The sequence below is a fragment of the Phycodurus eques genome, chromosome 5 (genome assembly GCF_024500275.1).
Source record: "Phycodurus eques isolate BA_2022a chromosome 5, UOR_Pequ_1.1, whole genome shotgun sequence".
Classification (NCBI taxonomy): domain Eukaryota; kingdom Metazoa; phylum Chordata; class Actinopteri; order Syngnathiformes; family Syngnathidae; genus Phycodurus; species Phycodurus eques.
This window is the reverse complement of record NC_084529.1, coordinates 15,545,189-15,560,187: the sequence shown is the minus strand read 5'-3', so window position 1 is coordinate 15,560,187 and position 14,999 is coordinate 15,545,189. Positions and strand designations below refer to the sequence as shown.

The 14,999-nt window shown below is 40.4% G+C and overlaps 2 protein-coding genes across 3 annotated transcripts; both read left to right on the top strand.

Annotated features, from left to right (window-relative positions):
* The first annotated feature begins 1,955 nt into the window (after nt 1–1,955).
* LOC133403002 (ciliary microtubule associated protein 1B-like) lies at nt 1,956–6,013 on the top strand. Its single transcript, XM_061677437.1, has 6 exons — nt 1,956–2,031; nt 3,344–3,547; nt 3,656–3,763; nt 4,896–5,017; nt 5,090–5,230; nt 5,374–6,013. Exons 1-6 carry the CDS (start codon nt 1,956–1,958, stop codon nt 5,488–5,490), a joined length of 768 nt encoding a protein of 255 aa, XP_061533421.1. The 3' UTR covers nt 5,491–6,013.
* Nucleotides 6,014–7,547: 1,534 nt separating this feature from the next.
* Nucleotides 7,548–13,996, top strand: rabl2 (RAB, member of RAS oncogene family-like 2). Of its 2 annotated transcripts, XM_061677677.1 has the most exons (9): nt 7,548–7,712; nt 8,093–8,745; nt 8,821–8,850; nt 9,809–9,888; nt 9,955–10,034; nt 11,186–11,297; nt 11,385–11,482; nt 11,965–12,048; nt 12,632–13,996. In XM_061677677.1, exons 2-9 carry the CDS (start codon nt 8,633–8,635, stop codon nt 12,713–12,715), a joined length of 681 nt encoding a protein of 226 aa, XP_061533661.1. In that variant the 5' UTR covers nt 7,548–7,712; nt 8,093–8,632; the 3' UTR covers nt 12,716–13,996. The 2 variants fall into 2 exon arrangements, with proteins under 2 accessions (XP_061533661.1, XP_061533663.1); XM_061677679.1 differs by lacking the exon at nt 7,548–7,712 and having other exon boundaries at nt 8,059–8,745.
* The last annotated feature ends 1,003 nt before the right edge of the window (nt 13,997–14,999 follow it).

Sequence of the window (14,999 nt, the reverse complement as noted above, 5' to 3'; positions counted from 1 at the left end):
CCATTTTCTAGGGTCGCGGGCGTGCTGGAGCAGGAGGCGGGGTACACCCTGAACTGGTTGCCAGCCAATCGCAGGGCACATACAAACAAACAACCATTCGCACTCACAGTCATGCCTACGGGCAATTTAGAGTCTCCAATTTGTGCATGTTTTTGGGATGTGGGAGGAAACCGGAGTGCCCGGAGAAAACCCACGCAGGCACGGGGAGAACATGCAAACTCCACACAGGGGGGCCGGGGATTGAACCCCGGTCCTCAAAACTGTGAGGCAGACGCTCTAACCAGTCGCCCACCCCACCTTGTGTGTGTGTGTGTGTGTGTGTGTGTGTGTGTGTGTGTGTGTGTGTGTGTTTTATTATTATTTTTGAATTATTTGTTTTACTTACTACATTTGAAAACAGATATTTACTTTCTACTATTACTATAGTCTAGTAATTAAAGCAATGACGATAGACCACAAAGACACAAAGTCATGCGTTTCAAAATAAATCAAAATAAATAAATAAATCGAATAAAAGTATTTTTTTTTATATATATATAAATAGATCACCACAGCGCCATCTACAGGATGTAATGAGGAAAACTCTGCACCGGTCCCCAATTGAGTGGTGTGTCTGGGGGGGGGGGGGGTCGTGCCATTACGTCAGCGCAAATCACAGCAAGTTTGTGTGCTCTGTGTTTGGCGCACACGCCACCCTAATCCAAAATACATCATCACATTTGAGCTCTAATGATGTCGAACGCAAGGGGCGGCGTCAGGACGCATTAAATGCACGAGAGCATTTGGTGGGCTTCGCATCTGCTAGCGTTCGACGTCTTCCAATTGCACCGGAAGTCCACGGGAGCCCGTGACAGGTTAGTGGCATGGTCAAAAGTGTTCAATGTTGTATATTGGACAAATTGAAAGTTTGCATGACTTCACGAGTGATGCGGTACTTTAGAAGACTGATCAAATTACGGTACGATATTTGTTATTGTCATTATATTATTATCAATACTTTATTGTGTAATACACTCATAAATGTCAATTATATATAAAAGTTTACAATTTATATTTTATTCAAAATGTATAACACTTTATTTGCATTGCATCAAATAATAAATATAGTGTATTATTATTATTTGCGGTAACAATAAAAAATAATGTCAGTCTTATATTTAGTCGTACTCACTTGTTAAACACGGAAGATATTTTATTTTTATTTTAAATGTGTTGTTTATTTCATGCTATACAAATAAATGTAATCATTATTATATTATTTATATTACTAATGAAATTTATTATTTTGTTTCATTATTACAGTAATTGACTGCTTAATGAAAAGGTAATAATAATGTTTACTATGTATTTGATGCTCTATGAATACAGTTTATCATTATATTAATTATAACAATAATGATACATTTTATTTGTATAAAATTGGATTTGATTTTCAGTTATGAAATGTGTTACAATAAATAATTCATATTAACGAGTGACACTACAGCATCACAGGTATTAATATTTAATATTCATAAATAAACCCAATAAATATTAAGCATTAATTGGTGGTGATCAAATACATTTATATTTTATTTAAGGGTGGGGGGTTGTTATTCCATTATAAAGAGAGGTAACCCAAAATTTTAAGCAGCTTTTTAAAGTTTAAAATGAATGTGAATCTAAAATTACATATGTAATAGATATTTATATATGCCATGCATTTCTAAAATAAACTGTTTTAACAATAAAATAAATAATACCTTAGACAAACTGCAGCTCACATAATATATCAATATAACATCTGTTCAGCAGTTGTGTCATAGTTATTTTCCTGTCAGTTTAGCTTGGCCATCAAGATTTATGATGATTAACGATCTCTGGTCAATTTAATATGACATTCAAATGTATTTACACTCTTCGAATACAATGAAAAAAGGTTGACTATCAATTCACGTCTGTTCTTCATTTAGCTCATGCCTGGTGAAAAGCCTAAAGTTGGCGGGGTGGTTGGGGCCACCAGATCACTGTATGCACTGCCTTCACTGACAGGTAAAGCTCAAACAGTGTATTTCCTCAAATCGTGGCCTGGGTCTTTGTTCTTGAGAACAAACCAATCACTTAGAACTGTGTTGGAAACCTACAAATCACAAATTGATCAAATATCAGCACGGTCTTAAAGCATTGCGGCAAGTTCAAACCTGGCCTAGACGTAACTGCGCCAGAGCATTTACGCTTGTCTGTGCGCAAACTTGAGAATGAGCAAACAGTTTTGGCAAGCCGACCCACAGAATGCAGACTGGACAATCGCATGAAGGCGTGAGTCATTCTCTGCGGATCAGTCAAGGACATCACTTGGTTGAGCTTCCGTCGCCCTAAAGTCGAGGTCAACACATGATCGTTTTCCGAGCGGATCGGGGAGGAAGAAATATCACTCTTAACACACACCATACCCCAGGATAATGGCCCAGGATAATCTTTAAGCGCCAACCAGTAATTGGGACCCGGCTTCAAGATTTGTGATCTTAAATATTGAACAGGTTTAACATTTACGATTGTCAGGCCGATCATTTTATTAGCAGATTGTAAAGGGAAAAAATCACAGAGTACACCCCACGACACCGGATAATCAGTCCGGCTAATCTTTCAGTGACTTCTAATAATCATGCTTTTGCTGACTTTGCTCACAAGGGAAAGAAAATGCTCAAATTCCACCCGATTCTCAGTTTATTTTGATTTAGGATTTGTCATCATAAATATTAAACAGATTTAACATTTACAATGGTCGGCCCGATTTTTTTATGAGCAAAAAAGCACTATAGAATAATCCATCCATCCATCCATTTTCTGAGCCGCTTCTCCTCACTAGGGTCACGGGCGTGCCGGAGCCTATCCCAGCTGTCATCGGGCAGGAGGCGGGGTACACCCTGAACTGGTTGCCAGCCAATCGCAGGGCACGTAGAAACAAACAACCATTCACACTCACAGTCATGCCTACGGGCAATTTAGAGTCTCCAATTCATGCATGTTTTTGGGATGCGGGAGGAAACCGGAGTGCCCGGAGAAAACCGACGCAGGCACGGGGAGAACATGCAAACTCCACACAGGCGGGGCCGGGGATTGAATGATAGAATAATCACTTCGCATAATCTTTTGTAAACATCTGATTATTGGGTATTGGTGATTTTGATCAGAAGGGGGAAAAAATGCACCAATTCGGCCTGATTATCATGTGTGTAGCATTACACAAGCCTCTTAAATAAACACCTTCAAATAAACTCTTGGTACTCTTTGCAGCAGAGTATAAAAGCATTATTTGAGGAAATATGATTGCTAACATCTGTGCCTCCCCCCTTTCATCCAGGCGCAATTAACCACGATCCGACAAAATCCAGAGCACCAAGTTACACTTTTGGCCATACCTCTCACTCAAAAAAACAAAACACCTCACCTGGACCCGCTCATTTTATCCCCTCCAACATCACCAAAAATGGCCGCGATGGAACACCGGCATTTTCATTTGGCAGACGTCGAAAGGAGCGGGCACTTGACGAAATCCCTGCGCCCAGTGAGCAAAACACATGAATATTGGACTGTGGAGATGATGTACAGTAAGCAAGATTGCAGCAATTGCATAATTTAATATTTTTCTTGTGTTGTTTTTTTTTTTTTGTAGATTGCTACCATCTTGCAAATGCAGAGAAGATCACATTTAGGTCTAATCCTGCTTATACTTTGTCTACAAGGTGGAAACATGCAGTACCAAGCTACCAGACCACACCCGGTAACATTCTTCTGATAGATCGACCGTTCTTATCAGTGGCAGCTGGTGGAGTAAATCTGTAACACCGTGACAAGTATTGGCACATGTAAACATCACTAACCGAAGTAAAATCATTCAATTGTCTTTTTAACTAAATTATTTCATTACATTTGAGTTACAAAACTAACCAAAGTCCTGCCGAGCAGGAATGTGATGGCGAGCTCGGGCGCTGGAATGTTGCACCCCAACTTAGCGCTATCTGTTGCGTTGAAGAGAAGCTCCTGCACATGTCAAACTTTTAACGAGGGTCAACGGGTAAACATGTGCGCCCCAAACCGGAAATCCGTCACTTATCAGACAACACAAATGTGACCTTCCAGCACGAAACCGACCGGCAGTCGCACGGCCGTGTTTTTGACCTGCATACATTTTCTGAAAAGACATTAAAAATGCTTTCCAATCATGTGTAGAACGTGGTGATACCATAACATTTGGTTAAGATATGTCCGTTTAAAGACCGGAAGCGGCGTTTCAGCGTTAGCCTCGCAACAAGGATGTTTTGTTTACATCACGAGGGACTTATGGCCTCTTGTTGGTTCCTCTGTGTAATGACATACATTTGAATTAAATCTGCGGCTGTAGAGAACCCCAAGCTTTCTGATGATGCCAGACATGATGTGGTTTACCTTGTTTTGCGCGCGGCAGCAGCCGATCAGTGGTGTTGAATTCTAGTCGTTGTCCGTCTTCTCATGGACACATCGCTGTAGCCTTTCAATAAAAGCTTTTTTTTAGGCATTAAGCTAAGAAATTCACACCAATTCCAACTGGGTCGTGATCTTGATTTTTTTTATCTGGTGTTTGAGTCGCATCTGAAAATGGATCTTTTTCACAAAGTCAATGCTTTTTGGGCTCTAGCTCAAAACAAGGCCGTGCGACACAACTTTACTCCTCATTAACGATATATTATTTATCTTACTCATGTAAAAATAGACACATAGATTACAAAATGTAAAAAAAATGTTTCTATTAGTTTTTTTTCTCTTCAAGTAAAGTAACGTGGTGACCCGAGCACCCTCTATTTACTAGCCGCCACTGATTTTGACCACAGCGCAACAAAGTATACGGACACTTCATAATTTGCCTGTCACTGCAGGTCCAGCATCCAACATGCTTCCTCCTGTTCTGGGATCCAAAACTGTGAACATACCTTCGGTGCCCGCACACACAATCTGCGGTCGCAGCAAAATTGGCAACATTTTTAATGATTTGGCACAGGTACACATACAAAAAAACTGCCTTTTATCATGTGGAAATCCATCCTGACTTAATCAATACGTCCTCCTGCAGACTCCAGGCCCCGCAGCCTATCAAGCTGTGGACCCCAAAACGTACCTGAGGAAATCTCCCCAGTACAGCATGCCAGCCCGCAACTTCCCACCTACAAGCTTTACAAAGACACCAGCGCCTGGAGTCTACTGCCCTGAGAAGGTGCGAGACTATTCCTTTAAGGAGACATTTTTTTTCCTCACAATTGTAAACAGTTCGCATGTGTCACAGAAAGATAGATGGATAAGATAAGACAAGATAATTATTATTATTGGATTATATGACCAAAGACCTTTTTCTTATAGGTCACCTCCTCACACCTAAAAGCTCCATCCTTCAGCTTTGGGCGACATCACTCGGAAAACACCCTAATCCCACTCACGGATGTGGATCGAAGTCAACGCTCATTAACGCTTATTTAATTTCGCACTGAAGAAAATGGTAAAATCCAGCTGGTGGGAATGAAAACGAGGGTACAATCGAAAGACGACGATGACACTTTACACCCTAGAGCAGCCTTCATCAAATGCTTTAAGCCACATGTAGCGCTTTAACATCCATCCGAGCAGAAATGGCACACCCTCAGAAAAGGTATTTTTAAAAGTTATGTTTAGGCATGCAATATTAGCCAACACAAGCTTGATTGTTGATTTTTGTGATTTGGGTACCAAACGTTCCATCCATTTTCTGTAGCGCTTGTCCTCGTTAGGGTCAAGGGTAAACTGGAGCCTATTTTAGCTGACTTTGGGCAAGAGTCGCCAGCCAATCATGGGGCACACATAGATTAATAACATTCACACGTACACCTACGGACAATTTAGAAACTAACATGCATGTTTTTGGACTGGGAGCAAGCGGAAGTGCCTGAAGAGAATCCACGCAAGCGCCGGGAAACATGCAAACCCCACACAGGGACAAGGCCTGAGTCGAGATTTGAATCCAGAACTCCACAACTGTGAGGCAGACTAGCTAATCACAAGGTCACCATATATATAGTTTTTTTTTTATATATATATAAATAACACTTTTATGATGTGAAAGAAAATGACATACCACACTGCCAGCTTAATCTTGTACGAGCTTTGTGAATCTCTTCTCAAGAATATTTTTAAAATAAAAAAATAATGAAAGTACTCTGCTCTTATGTTATTGCATATTTTTTACACATGTCTGAAATTAATATAAAGAGAACCTAAACAAAGTACAGTATACACTCAGTAATTTGCGAATTGTCATTCAAGAACCTACCCTTTGATTCTTATTTGCATATTTTTGTGCTCCATCTGTAACGTCCTAAGAAGCCGCCCAGACGCTGTGCTCCTAAAGCGCCATGTTAGCAGAGGATTAGCTAGCGTTGGCCACCATCTGAAAAAATGTCTGCCTTGCTACGGTACAGCAGTGGAACTGCTTGATGTAAAATACAGTAACCGAACTAAAGATAGGTTGCAAAATATGTACAGCGGTGCCTTAAAAGTCCCATAACATCGTTTTGTGTGTGTTTTTGTTAATCATGTTTGTTGTCTATTATGTTTGCAAGATAATTTGGCTTGGAAATGCCCAGGTTGCCCTTTTATCAAGCTCTTCTAGTTGGTTCAAAATGCCTGAGAGATGAGACGAGTGGATTTCTTATTGATATTCGATATTAGAATAAGCTATGCTCTGGTTGGACCACATTATATGTCAAACTTAACCAGGTCATGGACTCATTTTGACCTGTTCTGCATTAAACAGTGGAAAAATGGATTTTTATGGCATATGGGACCTTTAAGGTACGTGTTTAATTAGTTCCATGACATTAGCCTCAATCTCAAACCATCTTTCCCCATTGAAACTAATGGAAATGCGATTCATCTGTTCCAGCCCACCGAAACACCCAAAATAAATTTTTCACAAGCAAAAAATGCACTCAACTGTATTATATAAAAACTGGAAAAAACATTTGCTCTCCACATAACAAAACACGACTGTACCGAATGTACTGTGCGTCCTTGTTCTTCTTCTGGTGTCTATTGGCAGTTGGCAAACTAGTTTAATGATGCATTACCACCACCAACTGACATTGTCCTTCCACTGCAAGGAAACCAATGTAAATTGGTGGTGGCCGGAATTTGTGAAGTGTACTGGCGCCATCTAGCGGTGCGGATCAGAAGCGCACTCATCTCAAAATTTGCTCCTATCTCAAGACCAAAACTGAATCATGTGGCAGCTCTTATTTTGGAAAACTCGAAAGTCCAGGAATTGCGCTTTGAAAAAGTACTCATCACTGAGTCACAAACGTAATTAAATGACTTATAGTAGTTGGTATTTTTATAGGATGTGCAGGGGCGACATACATGCCAGTGTCCTCACTGTATATTTTCATAGTCAAATCATCTCCAAGACGGATGCACGCATGAAGCCAGGCGTCACTTCCTGCAAAAACATTCCAGTTCAGTGATTAATAGAGGATTCAAATAGTAAGCAGTGTTTTAGCATGTGTCCCATTGCGTCAGATGACAAATGGTTGGATTTACGGAGACCACTATTGCACTGATTCTTTTTAAATCCCAGTTTCTTTTCTTTCAGGCAACCTACAGGATACTGATTGGGATCTAGCCTATGAAACTGAAGACGATGACAGTACCTCATGTGAATAAAAGTGCAAGTAATGTATCCAAAATCTATGGAAATCCCCAATTTCTGTACAAACAAGTGTCCAGAAGTAATCGTCATATAAATCGCCTCGATGTAAATCTCTTGATTTTGTTGTTTTGTTCCATCCTGTTGCCAAGATAATTTGTTGTGCAAGAACAACAAAGTGCAACAACAAATTAATTATTTAGATGAATGAAAATAACTGAAAATATAAATTAACAAACGGTATAAAATGAAAAAAAAAACAAGGTGATAAATTTGGTTTAAAAAAGAAGAAATTAAAGATTTTTTTTTAACTGTAAAGACGTGCAAAAGCTTTATTAAAAAAATATAAAAACTACATTATAACGGACTTTTAACTTTCCGTGTTTCTGTTTTTCCTCACGCCAGGAAAAAAACAACAACTTTGTCATGGTAATATTGGCACCGACCCACGTCAAATGACTTTGTGACAGGCACTACGAAGGACACCCAAGACCGAAGGGGTCCTTTGGGCGTCCCCGTTGCATAGAAACACAAACCGCCAACACAGATTTGTACAGTTCCAAACGGAAAGGTAACAAACTTGCCTTAACATTGTACGGCGACAGACACAACTGCACAAGATGGAAATACGCACATATATATAAATGAGAAACAGTCGCCACGCGGTTGTAACCTAATGTCCGTCGTGACTGCGTAGTTAGCAAGTCACACTGCACAATTCGGGACAAAACCTCTCTCGTATTAATGCCATAAAAATGTTTCCTCGACTGCCGTCGTTGTTTGTAAACGTTAAAACGTTCACGAGTGTCGGGTAACCGGTCGGCGGACTCGGTAAGCTACTCTTCGTTAGCCTGTCGAGCTAGTTCGTTCGTAAACACACACATGGTGAAGGCGTCTTAAACCGAAGAGGGGAACAAAAACACACGACGACGACGTGGTGAAGCAATGGCTGCCGACGACGATGACAACAACATCCCCGAGCTGGACCAAAAGAAGTACGACGCGGACGAGCAAGTCAAGATCATCTGTCTAGGAGACAGTGCCGTCGGTAAATCCAAGTAAGACCTGGACCAAAAAAACAAAAACAAAAAATAATATATATATACTGTTGAAACGTTTCTTGTCTTCTTCAGGCTGATGGAGAGGTTTCTCCTGGACGAGTAGTATCCTTCGTAGATGTACATGGACGAAACGATTGGGTTACTAGCACATTACCTTTTGACATCATATAAGTATTGATATTACAGTACCAACAACTCCTTTTGTAGCCAGAACTGCTTTTACACATAAAGCAGCATAATTTTTTTAACATCAACCAATTATTATTTTTTAAATGCAGCAAATTGTGTGTGTGTGTTTGTGTGTGTGTGTGTGTGTGTGCACGGTTATTACTCAGTGTGTGGTATGCAACGCAACAACAAAACAAACCACACACATAACCATATTGCTAAACAAATAGCGTAATTGGCATTAAATCATTTTGCATGTTTCCAGAAAACATGAAAAAACACAACAAATTCAATAAACACAAAAGAGTCCAGTTGTCTCGATTCAACCTTTGTGGATTACCATCACTGAGAATCTACACAGACATAAATAAAGTTTTTATTGTTTTTTTTGTGTTTAGCAAGCACATTGCTATTGTGACAGAAAGTTGACTTCGGCAATGATGCTGTTTAGCCTGAAGAGATCTCCTTTGAGATGTCTGTCGTACTACTAACACTTACATGTGCGGGGCAGCATGGTGCCAGGGGACATCCGGACTGTGGGAAGTTACAGAGAAGTAGTAGCAGTATTATAATAGTAGTAGGAGTAGTACTAGTCGTCAGATGTACTTAAGTAGAAGTACAGATCGTTGCATAAAAAAAGTACTGATTCAACTCTTGTACTTTGCTTACAACCCTTTACTACTACTATTACTTAGTGCAGGCAAAAGCAAATGTGGCAAAAGTACTCACGATCCAAACTTAAGTAGAAGTACCCTGGTGTCCGCAGTTTCACGCTCTATAGTCTCCGCTTTGCTGCAGCAGCCCTCAGTTGGCGGTTTCACAGCCTTGTTCGCTTCCGAAACGAGGCAGCCTGAGTCAGGTACATTAAAAAGTTCCTTAATTCCTCCTCCAGTCGCCCGCAGCAGTTGTCGACGTACGCTTTGACGCTCTACAAACACACAGCCAAGGTGGCCAACAGGACGGTGGCAGTGGGTATGAAGCACACGCACGCTGCTCTCAGCAGGTCGTCGTCGTTCATGACCTGTAATCGATCGGCAGATTTCTGGGACACGGCCGGCCAGGAGAGGTTTCAGAGCATGCACCCCTCGTACTACCACAAAGCGCACGCTTGCATCATGGTAAGACATGTGCATGGTGAGCATCGTCTTACATACGGGTTAACGACATATGCTTGTCTGATTTTCCTTAAAGGGTCATTTTCATATACCGTAATTTCTCGTGTATAATGTGCACCCCCCCCCCCCCCAAATGTCAATAGTGCGCATTATACATAGGTATAGGGACAAATGAAGAAAAAAATAAGTGTATGTCGCCATCTAGTGGTTAGGAAAAAGTTGTAAACTTTCACTCTAAAGTGCCACCGCCACGTAGAGGTTATGAGAAAGGTGTACAGTTTCATTGTAATATACCACAGCCACCTAATGGTTATAAAAAAAGGTTTAGCCTATACTTTCATTCTAATATGACGGGTACGTGTGACTGCATATATGTACAGTTGTGCTCAGAAGTTTACATACCTTGGCAGAATTTGTGAAATACTGTATTTTATTTTATTTTTTTAAATATGACTGACGACTGAACAACAACCATCATTAATTTCTTTATGGTTATGTTTTGTTTAATGATAATGCTTTTCTGAAATGCTTGACCGTTTAATTGGAATCCCATTAAACTAAAATGAAATGTGTTTCCCCTGGTCCTTCATGTTTTCTTTAAAGAATTGTAGCCATCCTACAAATTCTGCCTGGGTAATCAAACATATAAGCGCAACTGTGTGTTTTCTCTTTTACTAAATAAAAGTAGGGCTGTGAATTTCAAAATAAGAGCAAGTGAATAAAAAAGTATGTGTTCAAATAAAGTGATTAACTTCAGAATAATTCTTTGAAAAATAAAATACAGATAATACTTCGTTTTGATCATATGGGTTGAAGCAAAATCATGCATTGTAAAAATGCATTATACATAGGTAGAAGGGTTTTCCAGAACTTTGGGGGTGCGTATTATACACGAGAAATTTCGGTAATTTGATTCATAAATTGATTAATAATGAATAAAGACACTTATAAAAATATATTTTTTTTCTAATTTGGCAAATTTCTTACTTCACTTGCAAAATGAAAGTATGTCTTTACTGTAACTGATCAAATTATATGAAAATGACCGCGACACAATGCCTGCACACTTGAGCTGGGCCTACACCGCAGCTCCAAGTCCCCAATTCCACTTCATTTTAAATATCATGTGTCTTTTGTCTTGTCCTGCGTGTGAGGTTTTTGACATCCAGAGGAAGATCACCTACAAGAACTTGGCCAACTGGTACAAGGAGCTGAGAGAGTACAGACCTGAGATTCCCTGTTGTGTGGTGGCCAACAAGATCGACGGTGGGTCTCTGTTGTTTTCCCGACTCTATCTAACCAATAATGACCACAACGGCTTGATCCCCTCGCCGGTTTATTCACCGTTTGCAGCCGACCTGAAGGCGACCCAGCGGAGTTTCAACTTTGCTAAGAAGAAAGGACTCCCTTTTTATTTTGTTTCTGCAGCTGATGGCACTAACGTCGTCAAGGTTTGAGCCCGTCTTTATTTTTTAGACACATTAACAGAAAGTCCTTCGCAGCACTATATTAAGGAACTGGGGAGAAAAGTAAAACCAAGACTGTGCAAAATAATTCCGGCCACAAAACGAGACTCTTATCCTTGTCGGCAAAGCATATAAAACATAAAAGTGACCACACTTCACCTCAAGTATTAGGATGCGCCTCCTGTCCTTTTTTCCTCCTCAGCATCCATAAAATACACCCGGGTCACATTTACACTTCATCTGGTTTCTCCAACTCTTTGACAGCTGCGTGTTTCTGGCGCGCACTTTCAAAATAAAAATCATGTTCAAAATAACAATCAATAAGCGAAACTTAGCAGAACGGATGCATTCACCCTGCGTTCTTTTGATGCGGATGTTACGAGCTGAGTTGCGCGTTGCCTCGTCCGTGCTGCTCCGTTCGCCCGACTTGAGTGTCGGCCGCTTTGATTTGTGACTTGTCACGACAGATGTTCCGAGAGATGATCAAGCGGGCTGTGGAATACAAGCAGAACCCCGGCGACTTCATGGACGAAGTCATGCAGGAACTGGAGGCAAGTCTCCCCGTTTGAATCAGTTATTGCTGTTTGAAGGAAAAATATGTCACGGAATGTTGCCAATAACGGTTTTAATTAGTCACGTGGTTTGGTACTCTAGATTCCAATTGCGACAATGGCGTACTAGGTTGCCATGACAACTTTGGAGGTGCATCTCATTAAATTACAATATTGTGCGAAACTTCATTTGAGTAGCTGAGATGGTGTTTTCTCACTCACCTGTGTATTGTGAGGGAGGGGGATTGATTTTTAACTATGGAAAGTACTTTTGAGTTGCATTTCACTGTATGAATATGAGACGTGCTTTAGAAATAAAATTGTGAAATATTTCTTGAAATTATTTTTTTTACTAATAATTTGGATGATTATAGCTTTAACCCCTAAATTTGCCATCGTGAAATTAGAATATTACATAAAGAAACCCAAAAAAATGAACTCCTGTTTCAGTGCCAGGATGTTGAACAACTCATATCACGTCAACGCTGGCGATTTGGCTGTATTTTGGAGAAAATCCGGTTTACATAAAGAACTATTTCTTTATTTGTATTTTAATGCAGTGTTGATATTTTTTATTTTATAGAAGTTTGAGCTAGAGAAGAAAGAAGCTCATTCAGATGCAGAGGGCGGTGACATTAAGGGAGAGGAGAGCCCAGAGTTGGCCTGACCAAAGTCGCCGTCCTCACGTGTCCATCCACGCCCTTGCGATGATACGATGTGACCTCCGCTGCAAGACAACTCAAATTAGAATTTGTGTTCTTCAATGTTTCTCTTCTCCAGTTTACAAGGGGGTCCTCGGTTGATGACGCAGTTCTGTTCCTTCGGCGTCACCGGAATTCGAAGTCGTAACACGCCATGGTCTCTTACTATCCTACACTCATGCAGTCCTGAAAACGCTTCCAGGCTATATAAACCAATTAAATGACAAACACTGAGTATGGCTGTAATTGAGTCTTTTTATGCCGCATGACCACGTAGTCTTACCTCGCTGCAAAAACCAGCTCATCGCGTGCCGTTTGTAACCTCAAAACCACAATGCAGTCATGGAAAAACGGTTTCTTCAATTTCTTTCTCAATAGTAACCACAATCACTGGGGATACAATTCAGCTTAAGCGTTTGAAATAGGACATAACGGACAAAGGAATCACCTGCATTTTTGTCGTGTTTATTGTAAAACTTTTGGTGGTAGCAGGCATTAAAATGAACAAGAAACGGAAGAAACACAGGTCCCAGTCTAATCGCTTTTTCCACCGAGGACCCCGTGTAATTTGTACCTTGGTTTTACCTGGTGCAAGAATTGGGTGATTGCGTCATTTATCATTACATTTACACATACATTTTTGTGGAATAGATTTTTTTAGATCAAGAATGTTCATTTAAGAGCGATAAAGCAGTCATTATTATGTTACTGGAATTGCAAATTTCTGGGAATTTTCAAAGTTGGAAATTTCCCAATCAAAATGCAATTTAAAAAAAAAAAAAAAGGTGTTTTAACTGCCTATAGATGGCACAAGATGGCAGCAATGCACTACTGAAAGAACGACGCTCCTAAACGCACTCCAATTCCCCATGCAAATTTCTCACATTTCCTGACATTTTCCACAACTTTGCCATCTTACAATGCCATCTTAGATGTCTTGTAATAAGAATGTGACCCACTTTTGTCATTGACGCTGTTTTCTGTGTTGTTTGGTCTCGAGTTGCTGCATTAGTTTCAGGGTGCGCATGCCGTTTGCCGGCAGCACAACTTTACACGAGTCATCAACATCGTCGTTTTCAGACTCGAAGACAAAGAATGTAATCCTTTTTATTTCAACGCTGTCAATAAACTGTGTAAGTGTTGTGAATTGTGAATAAATGTACCAAAGCGCTGACTTAGCAGTTCATGTTTTAATTAGAAATGTATTCCATAATATAACAAACATATCTCTGCAATGGCGATATCCCCTGCTACCTGTCAGCCCCGTCGCGGCCTCCCATTGCTGTGCATCCGCTGATGCATCACGGGGGGCGGGGCCACGTGACAAGGCTGAGACGTTGCAAGGGATAATGTCCACCATTGAAAACCTTCACAGTGCAAACAAGGAAAGGAAGAAAAAAAACAACCCAACAGTGAAAGAAAATGCAAAAGCCTTCCATGATAAGATCGGTGGGTTGCCAAACCTCCAACGGGCTTTTTAAAAAGGTCACAGCGCACCTTCTCTATGTAGATTGTGCTTTGTTGATTAGAAAAGAAGACGATAATAAACCCCCTCACTTCGACGGATCAGCTCCAAAATGATGTGTCGCAAGTGTGTTCAGAAACTGCAAATAATACTCCTTTGTCTATAAAGTCAAAATGGAAAAATCAAAGGTCAAAAGGTCGATGTAAAAACAGGACCGGACTTCTGTATACACACATAGACGTTATAAAGCCAGCCTCTGTACATATTGTAAGTGACAACAGGACACAGTCATGACTGCACGTCCCGTGTGGTGGTCAAGAAGTGAGTCAGCTATCAAATGCGGTTGTCAAGATTTTCAGGAGATGGCACCATATTATTGAGTCTCAACAGCTGCAAAAATGCTGCAACTAACAGAGTCCTAAAGACAAATGTACACTTCAAGTTACTTTTTTTTTTTGGGGCACGGGTTTTTCCTTTTTGTGTTGTTTGTTCCACATCGGATCAACTCAAAGCGGACGTGTCATATACGGCACATGGGAAGTGGAACTGGTGAACAAAGCAGTGAAACTGAACACCTACATTATGTTCATAATGCAGAATTGACTGTGATAATGTTTGCTTTCAATGTACACAGCTACACTACATGGACAAAAGTCTCAGGGGTTGGCCCTAAATTCTAAATGTGGACATTTTGGACAATTGTTTGGGAAGGTCCAAAAATGTACGTTTGTATGCGTTTTTCTTTTTGTGGAAGAACCAGGCCTTATCAAACGTCTGTGGGATGA